At 37.4% G+C, this 12,239-nt stretch overlaps 1 protein-coding gene across 13 annotated transcripts in view; it reads left to right on the top strand.

Annotated features, from left to right (window-relative positions):
* The window catches only part of LOC106881254 (sodium-independent sulfate anion transporter-like), a 169,609-nt gene that overhangs the window by 142,592 nt on the left and 14,778 nt on the right, over window positions 1-12,239 (top strand). For 10 of the 13 annotated variants that reach the window (XM_089359812.1, XM_089359801.1, XM_089359805.1 and 7 more), the window contains one exon: window positions 311-417. In XM_089359812.1, the coding sequence (XP_089215938.1) occupies window positions 311-406 (96 nt within the window). In that variant the 3' untranslated portion in view covers window positions 407-417. Of the gene's footprint in view, window positions 1-310; window positions 418-498; window positions 1,602-12,239 lie in introns of those variants that run through there. The other 3 variants (XM_089359824.1, XM_089359784.1, XR_016243648.1) reach the window with 3 other exon arrangements.

Here is a 12,239-nt window from a genome sequence, read left to right as displayed (position 1 = left end):
GTATGTATGTATATATATACGACGGGCTTCTTTCAGTTTTCGTTTACCAAATCCACTCACAAGGCTTTGGTTGGCCCGAGGCTATAGCAGAAGATACTTGCCCGAGGTGCCACGCAGTGGGACTGAACCCGGAACCATGTGGTTCACAAGCAAGCTACTTACCACACAGCCACTCCTACGCCTATCAAAAGACATCAATAATAAATCAACATTATCAATAATCAATAATAATAATGCCTTAATCATTTTTTTTTTTTTTTATTTATTTATTCATTCATTCATTTATTTATCTATTTATCCTTTCTTTCAGCCATCTGTTCGCAATGAAATTGTCAATGCTGATATCACTCCACTTCTGTTTTCCTCTTCCGTTGAATCTGCTCAGGAACTGATCATGAAAAGTTGATGCCCTTCAAAGTAATTTTATACATAGTTCTTCTTTTTTTATCTTTATTTTTGTATTTTCTTATTTTATTTTTTGTGGGTTTTGTTTTCCAGCTTCCTGTTTGGACACTGAAGAATGGTAGCTGTCATTTTATCTTAGCAGACTTACTACACACTATATCCTTATGTATATCCTTTTTGCCCTTTCATTCCACTACTACCCACTTTTCCACTGTCTGCTGTGCATGAATTTCATACAAAACCAACTCTTCTACTAAAATTATGTTATCAAGAGTAAAAATCTGATCCTTAAGGCACTATCTCTGACAATGTTACGCTAACAATCTAAACCAAGACTTATTGTCTATGACAATATCAGACTATAATCTAAATTTTTTAGATTTTTTTGCCAGAAGATGCTTTTCCCTCCATTATGAATGAATTCTGTTAGATATATGAACAAACAAAAACTGATACTTGACGAAAAGGCATGAAATATGTAGAACAAAAAGAAAACTTTTTTTTTCTAAACAGTCAATATATTTAGTCTATACACAAAACAATATTAATTCTTAAAAGTCCTTCACTGAAATATAAGCCAAGCAAGAATATTTACCATTATATAGCAAAAAATGCTATAAAATAAGACAAATATTTTAGTCTGTGAAATAAAGCAATCAGAATGAGATTCGTTAGTGTTTTTGAGATAAGAAATGGTAAATAAAATAACGAAGGAAATTTCTGTATTTACTATGTTTTGCACTATGATTGAATGATGAATATTGTCCCAGATATGAAAGTAATACCCCAACGTAAAGTATTATATTTGGGTTTTAGAAACGGTTATCAGCTGTTCAACACTGAAATATTTCTTAATTGAAAAGTGGAAGCTAAACCTATTTTATAAACATTTGGCAATGTTGAGAATATGAAGTCACTGAGTTTGTTGACTTCCTACTTATATCTATTCACAGTTAAGAGGATGGGTACTGGACTATATGAAAATGAAGTGCTGTAGCCATGAACACAGTACTATTTCACTGACAGGATATAAACCAATGAGGGAATATCTACCAGGTTGTTTGACCTGCAAGAATTATAACCAGGAAACCTCCTTCAAATCACACCCTGCTATCTTAAGACAGGATGGATACCTTACTTAACCATTTGGCCTCTCACACCTGCCTAACAATGTTATTGTAAAATAAGCAATCACATCATTGAAATCTCAAAGTTACTAGATAATACATGATTAATTCAAATCAATGTGAATATATATATATATATATTTCGAAATGCTTACTTTTAGAATGGTGGCAGCTGATGAAGGAAATGTTCTCTATGTGGCCTGTGTGTTTTCTGTACTCTGTTTATCATTTTGTCCACGTTTTTTTTTTTGCAACGTCCTGTACCCAGATATGCATCTACATATACATGTACGTATATATGCATATACTCATATATTATTTGAAATATATATATATATATATCTATATAAGCATTACATTTGACAGAGTAATCTGAATGCTAAAGGGTTAATGTAATCTTAAATATATTATGTCTGATAAAAATAATAAGAGTTTGCTGTCATTACCTAACTGCTTGCACCCATGAAAGAGACTCTATATGGTTGCTTGACGTAAAAATAGAAACCAAATAGCCCTCAAATTACACCTGTATTAAGGTAATCGTATCATACACACACATATGCACAAAAGCTTAGCCATCCCTTACAATCAAATATATGAGCTGATAGCTTGTACTACCACACTTTCACTAATTGTTTTAGGTACTTATGTAGTTTCAAGCAAACATAGACACACTCTCACTTCTCCCACACTTGATGCAACTCATCCTTTCATGGAGCGACATATAATTATTTGCTTTGCTCAAGAGTACAATGTGCTTCCCAGTCCAGGAATAGAACCCACAACTTGATAATTATGAACCGAGAACCCTAACCATTAGGACATATGTCTTCACATACATATGTATACATATACATACATACGCATAGTTATATGTCCATACAGGTGTGTGTGTGTGTGTGCAACAGTGTGTGTGCAACAGTGTGTGTGCAACAGTGTGTGTGCAACAGTGTGTGTGCAACAGTGTGTGTGCAACAGTGTGTGTATAAATACATGTACTTTTTAAGAACTGTAAATTATATATATTATACACTTTATATATATATATATATATATATATATATATATATATATATATATAAGTGCAGGTATGGTTGTGTGGTAAGAAGTTTGCTTCCCAATTACATGGTTCTGGGTTCAGTCCCACTGCATACCATCTTTGGTAAGTGTCTTCTACCATAGCCTTGGGCTGACCAAAGCCTTATGAATGGATTTTGTAGAAAGAAACTGAAATAAACCTGTCATATCCGTATATACATATATTTATGTGTATGCATCTTTGTCTCTGTATTTGTCCCCCAATCACTACTTGACAACTAGTGTTGGTGTATTTACGTGCCAATACCTTGGCAGTTTGGCAAAAGACAATAGAATAAGTACTAGGCTTACAAAGAATAAGTCCTGGGGTCGATTTCTTTGACTAAAAAACCCTTCAAGGCATCGTTCCAGCACGGCCGCAGTCAAATGACTGAAACAAGTAAAAGAGTGTGTGTTTGTATTTGTGTATGAATGTATGTTTTGTGTTACAAAAACATAAGAGCTCAATGCACCCTTCTGCAAAAGAGTGGAAAGATTATATATTTAATACATCCATTCAAACATACTTACATGTGTGTGTGTGTGTGTGTGTGTGTGTGTGTGTACACATAAACACATACATATGAAGTATTACATGTCTAAACTTAAAGTGCAATGGACCTTACAGTCAACTGTACCCTTAGCAACACTTAAAGTGTTGTTCCCTATCTCTGTGCAGTTATCTCTAGTCTCTATGATGTTAAGTAGAAACAACTCAAAACTATATAACATGCTTCTTAATTCTCCCATGGTTGAGCTAATTTTGATTGTGGTTTTAGCTTGTCAAGCATTAAGAATTTGTTAACACACTAACATATAATGTAAATTTAGTAACTCATTTTTTCTTTTAATCATAAGCATGTACACTTTATATCTATGTGAGGAATGGCAGTATGTCAAAATCAGAACATCCAACAAAATTTCTCATGGTATTTCATTCCATCTTTTTATGTTCTGATTTCAAATCCTGCCCAGGTCAACTTTGCTGTTCATTCTTCCAAGGTAAATGAAAAAAGTATTGGATAAATTATTAGGCTTAACGGAAACAAGTAAATTCTTAAAGGCAATGTTCCAATGTCTGAAACCAATAAAAAAACTGAAAAACTACTGTATATCTATGTGTGAATGCACAGATAGATTTGTGTAGATGCACAAGTTTGTATGTGTGTGTCTGTGTGTGTGTGTGTGTGTGTGTGTGTGTGTGTGTGTACACATTCTTGTTTACAAGCCCCAAAATTTGAGAGCTATGCACTTTTTTTGTCTATTCTTTTCTGTTTGTTTACTTTTATGCTTATTTACTGTTGGTAATGAGAAATTATTTCTCATTCTCTATCTTCTCTCTCTTTATTCCTACAAGCATTGGCCTGCAAGCATTCAAGCTTGCCATTAATTGCACCAGTCTTATGAGTCTGGAAGGATCTAACAAAGTCATTGGCACTTTCCCTGACAAACTTATTTGGAAATGACCAAAATACGTACATATGACTTTATTTTTATGAATTTGTCTACAAAAATATTAATGCATTTAATATACACTATGCAAAAATATACAGGTTCTATTATACGTGCATATGTATAGGCAACCAAAAACTGTATTCCAAGGACTAGTTTCCCTTTTTAGGCCCAGAAAATACTTTGGTTACAGACAGCTCATTTCACTACAAGGTGGAAACGAGGCTCACAATGGAACATTGCTCCATCTGAAATGGTACCATTGTTACACATCATCATCGTTTAACATCCATGCTGGCATGGATTGGACGGTTTGACTGAGAACAGGCAAGCCAGGAGGCTGTACCAGGCTTCAATCTGATCTGACAAGGTTTCTACTGTTGGGTGCCCTTCCTAACACTAACCACTCCAAGAGTGTAGTGGGTGTTTTTTACATGCCACCAGCACAGGAGCCAGCCAGGCGGTACTGGCATTGACCATGCTCAAAGGATGCTTTTTATGTGCCACCAGCATGGGAGCCAGTCAGGTGGCACTGGCATGTAAGGTGGCACATCCTAAACATCATCCAAATGAAAGCCATCTGATTAAATTGTAAAGGTTTGCTGACCAACAAACTTCACTCTCTGACCCGCAGATAAACATTCTTCTCATGCCACTTTTTTTTATTGTTCCTGCAATGGCTTCTGTTCTTCATGGCTGGCTAGTTTCATACTACTCTCCACCTAAGTCTACATGATATACTTATTCTTCCTTCTCTCTTCAGACATAGCTTTAAACTAATCACTACTCTCAGTTGTTCCTTTCAGAGTATCAACCCTCTGGAATTCCCTTCCTAACCCTGTTTTTCATGCTCACAGCACCCTCCAAATATGCAGACTAAACATCAGTTATATAAATGTAATTAGCTTCAAACATATAAATATAATGATACTCAGTTCAACCTATTATATTATTGCTAATTCTCTATTTCCATTTCTGCTCCATGCTCAGTCCAAACTAGCTATATGATTGCTAATACTAAAGCTTCCGTTTCTACTCTACACTCAGTCCAAAATATTATAACACTACTAATTCTAGTTTTAGATACGGCCTCTTCCTCGTGTTTAAACTATTAATAAAAGAAAAAAAATGTATCTTATTTATCATCTCCAGAGTTAACGAGACTAGAACTGATCTGTTTTGGCAAAGATCAGCATTGTTTCAGGAAGGTAGCTTAAGAGATATCAGTGCTTCTCAGTCATCAAGAACCCTATTTATGGGATGGTATTTATATAATCAATGAAAGATATACTAAAATAGTAATCATACTTCCATTCACAAATAATGACTAGCCATTCCATCTACTAGAACTTTTCAAAGACAAGTAAAAAAAAGGTGTGTACTAAAGTATGAGAATCGTTGGCTGATGGGTGTATAAATTTAGGTTTATGAAGCCATGATAGTAGGAAATATTAAAGAATATAAATAGATATTGCGTTGGATTTTCTGGGATTCTATTATAGAGCCTCAAAGTGGATAAATGAGTCAAAATGAATTTATTTTACCTCTTGCAAGTAAGAATCAATTGTAAAGATTTTTCTTTTGTTTTTTTTTTGTTTTTTGTTTTTTGTTTTTTTCATAAAAGGAGAAAATAAATGTAACTTTAAAGTATTTAAGAGCAATACTATATCAGCTGGTTGTATAGCCACAGGTCAACCTAAATCAATTTCATCTAAAGCATGTGAACAGTCTGTTGGTCATTCAAATGACATTCTCAATATGATTAGCTTCTATTTTCTGTTCTGTTTTTTAATGGAAATTATCATCTAGTGTCCTTCCTTTTTTTTTAAAGATGGTAGGGGTATTTAGTTGGTATGTCTAGTATAGCAAGTTATTGTATAGCGCAGAGATCAAAATAGGTGGACCACTGAGATATATTCAGTGGGCCTTTTCAAATTTAGTGTATTTGTAAACCATTGAATATTTGATGGCCTTCAAATAGCCTTTTGCATCACTTCTTAATTTTTGCTTACATAAGCATAGCTAGTGATGAAAATGGTAGGAGAGGAAATACAGAAATATTTGTATATCATCATCTTCATCATCATCAGTTAATGTCCATGAATTTATGTTCTGAGTTCAAATTCCAACAGGATCAACTTTGCTTTTATCCTTTCAAAGTTAATAAAATAAGTACCAGTTGAACACTGGGTCAATGTAATTGACTTGCACCTGCTCCTGACCTTGCTGGCCTTGTGCCAAATTTTGAAACTAGTATTTACCAGAAACAACAGTGACTCAAGGGCCAAGAGTTTTGTGTGTCAGCACTTAACTATATATATATAGCTTAGCAACAAGAATACAACAGATTCCCTTCGGGCCTTTCCTCTACTGTCTTGTTTTCCTCCACCCCAACTCCATAGAGAACTATGCACAGTCCTTCTTCATAGGGAAACCTTTCCTAGCATTCTTAATGTTGATCTGTGCAGTTTCGGGAATGACCATTAAATTGTACCAACAAGTATCGTTAACATATCAAACCATTAAGGATGCTTCTATGTCTTCATTATATCTGCTAGAAATATTAGCCAAACTTTTCTCAAATCACACCCTTACTACCTTAAAAGAGAAGAACACATTGGATAATGTGTGTCTTATAAACTTTGCCCGAAGAAAGATGGACTGCCATGGCTGGAATCTGTAATGCCTTGGTTCATAGGTCTTGATCACAGGTCTACTAACTTAGGAGCTAAACAACAAGAACAGGGTATAAGCCTCCAGCTTAGAAGAGTCTGTGACAGTTCTGACTACTCAAACCCAAACTGTAGGATACATATGGTGGGTGGCATATCTGAAGAAGAAAATGGTAGTTTCAAAAGTAACATTTTATGCCTAGTTTACTCCTTTGTTTCACTTATTGTGACCTTCACCACCACCACCACCACCACAACCACTACCACCTCTACTACACCACCACTATCCCCACTCCTACCATCACTTAACTCCATCACCACCACTGTCACCACTATCACTACCACCACCACCACTAGTTTCACCCTCCACATCTCTATTATCAGTGCTAACAATCTGTCGATACTACCACCACTGCAACTACTGTCACCACTACAACTTTCACCACCAACGTCGTCACCACCATCGCTCTCACCACTACCACTATCATTACCATCAGTACCAGCAATGTTACTACCATCACTGTCACCACAACAACCTCTATCGTCATCACTACCACCATCACCATCACCACCACTATCATCACTCTCACTTGCACCACCATCATCACCGCCACCACCACTGCTGTCACCACCATCACCAATACATCATCAATCACTCGAATATGAGTCCAGCATGCCACTCCGCAAGCTGCCTTCAACAGCTGGGCAAAATTATATGCTATTTGTATCTCTTGACTGAACCTGGCTCCCAGCCAACAACTTATTTTCTTCTCACCAACAATGTTCTTTTATAAACCTCCTTCACTCACACAAACACAAACACACCCTCATGTAGATGCACATGCATGTTATCATTTTTTTTTTTAATCACATCTTTCTCCCTTCTTCCCCTCAACCTATCAACCAACATGGCTAAGCCATAGTGTGACTATTTATCTCTCTACTCACTCAGCTCTCCCACCTCTTATGTATATTTTTATGTGTGTATTTGTGGGCGTGTATTTCTCTCTTTCTCTTGCTTTTTCTCTCTCCCTCTCTCTTTTTCACTCTCTATCTTTACTTTTTTTTGTTTTGTTTTTTTGTTTGCTAGATGTGAAGGAAGGAACAATGCCCATAGATTTTGCAGGCCTTCCAAAATTGGTAGGACTGATGACATTAATGTTTCATTTAAGCTTTAACCATTTTGATACCATCCCACCTGAGACCTCCCTTGGTTTTATGACATAAAATTCGTACTTTAACCCTTTTGTATTTAAACCAGCTATCAGTGGTTAGAGCATCCAGCTCAGAATCATGAGGTAGTGAGATCGATACTTGGACCAGGTTATATGTTGTGCCCTTGAGCAAGACTCTTTATTTCACATTGCTCTAGTTCACTCAGCTGTAGAAATGAGTTGTGACATCACTGGTGTCAAGCTGTGTCAGTCTTTGTCCTTGGATAACATCGGCGGCATGGAGAGGGGAGGCTGGTATGCATAGATGACTGCTGGTCTACCATAAACAACCTTGCCTGGACTTGTGCCTCACAGGGGAACTTTCTAGATGCAATCCCATGGTCACTCATGACCAAACAGGGATTTTTATCCCACCCAAATAACCTACCTGTCTTATTTTTGAACTGGGCAGATTCAGCCTCTCATACTTACCCTACAATATTATTCTAAAAATAAACAATCACATATAGGTGCAGGAGTGGCTGTGTGTTAAGTAGCTTACTTACCAACCACATTGTCCTGTGTTCAGTCCCACTGCATGGCACCTTGGGCAAGTGTCTTCTACTATAGCCTCGGGCCGACCAAAGCCTTGTGAGTGGATTTGGTTGACGGAAACTGGAAGAAGCCCGTCGTATATGCATATATATATATATATATATATATATATATATATATAAATAAAAATAAAAATAAGAATAAAAATAAGAATAAAATAAAAATAAGATTAAGATTAATGTAATATAAAGCTGAAGCAAATTAGCACCAAATATACAGTGCGTGTGTTTTTATTGGCTAAACTGGCAATATGACCATCCCCAAGTACAACAATATATATATATATATATATATATATATATATATATATATGTATGCGTGTGTATATGTTTGTGTCTGTTTGTCCCCCCAGCATCGCTTGACAACCGATACTGGTGTGTTTACATCCCTGTAACTTAGCAGTTCAGCAAAAGAGACCAATAGAATAAGTACTAAGCTTACAAAGAATAAGCTCTGGGGTCGATTTGCTCGACTATAAAGGTGGTGCTCCATCATGGCCACAGTCAAATGGCTGAAACAAGTAAAGAGAGTACATCATAGAAATCTCAAAGCTACAAGGTAATGCATGAATAATTTTGGGTTTCAAGTATTGGTTCAATACCAGCAGTTTTAGGGGACGGCATAAGTTGATTATGTTGATCCCAGTGCTCAACTGGAACTTTATTTTATTGACCCCTGAAAAGGTGAAAGGAAAAGTCAGCCTCAGCAGGAACTCAGATTGTAAAGAGCCAAAAGAAATGCTAGTAAATCTTTTGTTTGACATGATAACAATTCTGCCAGCTCACCACCATAAATGTTGTAAGTTGATGACCACAAGAAAAGACATGAGCAAGATGAGAGCCAATGCTCCAGTATTGTGATTTATGCAGTGCCTGGCAGATTAGTCACAACATGAGCAATAAAAGGAGAGGACAAATTAGTCAGAAGCCCCTGTGTAGGGAGAATAAGACTAGCCATCTTCATGGAGCAGAATTTACTGTAGTAGTAGTAGTAGTCGTAGTAGTAGTAGTAGTAGTAGTAGTAGTAGTAGTAGTAGTAGTGGTAGTGGTGGAAAAGGCAGTGAGATGAGACAACACATCTGAAGTTGGAGTATGTCTATCTTTTACTTGTTTCAGTCATTAGACTGTGGCCATACTGGGGCACTGTCTTGTAGAATTTTAGTTGAGCAAATCAACCCGAGTACGTTTTTTTTTATTTTAGAGCTTGGTACTTATTCTATCGGTATCTTTTGCTGAACTGCTAAACTACGGGGTCGTAAATAGAGCAACCCTGGTTGTCAAGCAGTGGTGGAAGACAAACACACATGCACGCACGCACACACACACACATACAAATATATATGACAGTCTTCTTTCAGTTTCTGATATATATACTTATATATATATATATATATATATATATATATATATATATCATCATCATCATCATCATCATCATCGTTTAACGTCCGCTTTCCATGCTAGCATGAGTTGGACGATTTGACTGAGGACTGGTGCAACCGGATGGCTACACCAGGCTCCAATCTAATTTGGCAGAGTTTCTACAGCTGGATGCCCTTCCTAACGCCAACCACTCAGAGAGTGTAGTGGGTGCTTTTACGTGTCACCCGCACGAAAACGGCCACGCTCGAAATGGTGTCTTTTATGTGCCACCCGCACAAGAGCTAGTCCAGGGGCACTGGCAACGATCTCGCTCGAAAACCCTACAAGGCCAGTCAGGCGGTACTGGCAACGGTCACGCTCAGGATGGTACATCTTATGTGCCACCCGCACAAGAGCCAGTCCAGGGGCACTGGCAACAATCTCACTTGGCTTGCCGGGTCTTCTCACACACAGCACATTTCCAAAGGTCTCGGTCAGTAGTCATCGCCTCGGTGAGGCCCAATGTTCGAAGGTCTTGCCTCACCACCTCAGCCCAGGTCTTCCTGGGCCTACCTCTTCCACGGGTTCCCTCAACTGTTAGGGAGTGGCACTTTTTCACGCAGCTATCCTCATTCATTCTCACCACATGTCCAAACCAGTGCAATTGTCTCTCTTGCACACCACTACTGACGTTTCTTATGTTCAGCTTTTCTCTCAAGATACTTACACTCTGACGGGTATGCACATTTACATTACACATCCAGCGGAGCATACTGGCTTCATTCCTTGCGAGCTTACGCATGTCCTCAGCAGTCACAGCCCATGTTTCACTGCCATGTAGCATGGCTGTTCGTACACATGCGTCATACAGTCTGCCTTTTACCCTGAGTGAGAGTCCCTTTGTCGCCAGCAGAGGTAAGAGCTCTCTAAACTTGGCCCAGGCTATTCTTATTCTAGCAGTTACACTTTCAGCGCACCCACCCCCACTACTAACTTGGTCACCCAGATAGCGGAAGCTATCAACTACCTCTAGTTTTTCTCCCTGGAATGAGATAGAAGTTGTTTCCTGTTTGTTTACAGTGTTTATTGCACCTGAACATCTGCCACATACAAAAACTAACTTTGTAGTTAATCTGCCTTTGATATTGCTGCACCTCTTATGTGTCCATAGCTTGCACCGGGTACATCTTATAGAGTTGCTACTTACTCCTTTACTGCATACTGAGCAGGGCCATCTACCTGAAGGGGTTTGTATATATATATATATATATATATATACACACACACACATACACAACAAGCTTCCTTCAGTTTCTGTCTCCCAAATCCACTCACAAGGCTTTGGTCATCCTGAGGTTATAGTAGAAGACACTAACCAAAGGTGCCATGCAGTAAAAAACTTTTATTTAGGCAACAGAATGTCCTCAACCTTTGGAGAAGAAGTTTGTATACAGTGTGTATTTTGTGTGTGAACATTTTTGTTGTTCAACTTTTCAAGTTGTTTTTAGTAATGGTGCTGACTATTTCTGGTCTAGTTTTGGACTTATTTTTCTTATAAAGTATCCTTTTACCTTTCAAAGTTGATAATTTTTATCTTTTTGTAAAAGGGGAATATTTTTAATTTTCCATTTGCACAAATTTCTCTACATTTTCTACATGGAGCATTTCTTAGAGATGAATCTTTAAATTGCTGTTTGTGTACATTTACATGACTGGTGAGTTTTGTTCCTGTTTCCCCAATGTAATTCCCATTGCATTGTGGACATGTGATGCAGTAAACATGTACAAACAGCAAGTCAAAGGTCCACCTCTTAGAAACGTTCCATGTCAGTGGTTCTTAACTCTTTTTATTGTTTTATCCCCTGAGGCCCTCCAGGGTATTACTGTGACCCCTGTGATAAATTTTATGGTCTTCAAATGGGAATCACAGAGCAGGAGTGAAGCACATACAGTCATAATACCACTAGCAGCTGCAATACATGACACTGCAATACAGCAGTACAGCTGCAATGCAATACCTCAGATACATTAAATAAATTACTTTCTCCCAAACCCTCTATGACCACACCTCTACATTCCACCCCACTCCTGATAAACCTCGAGTGACCCCTGGGTTAAGAACTGTTGTTTTATGTAGTAAACAACTAGGTATTTGTGCAAATGGAAAATTTAGAATATTCCCCTTTTACAAAATAAAGATGAAATCATCATCTATGAAAAGCAAAAGAGGAATACTTTATAAAAATTCTTAATCCAAAACTAAACTAGAAATAGTCAACACCATTACAATAACTTCTCCACCATTAGTCCAGAAGACATGTTTGAGAAGTTGAGTAACAAAAGTGCTTACACACAAAATACATGCTATACACATAC

The sequence above is a fragment of the Octopus bimaculoides genome, chromosome 1 (assembly GCF_046866305.1).
Source record: "Octopus bimaculoides isolate indiv1 chromosome 1, ASM4686630v1, whole genome shotgun sequence".
Taxonomy (NCBI): Eukaryota; Metazoa; Mollusca; class Cephalopoda; order Octopoda; family Octopodidae; genus Octopus; species Octopus bimaculoides.
The sequence above is the reverse complement of the archived record's forward strand: the minus strand, read 5'-3'. Positions and strand labels throughout refer to the sequence as shown.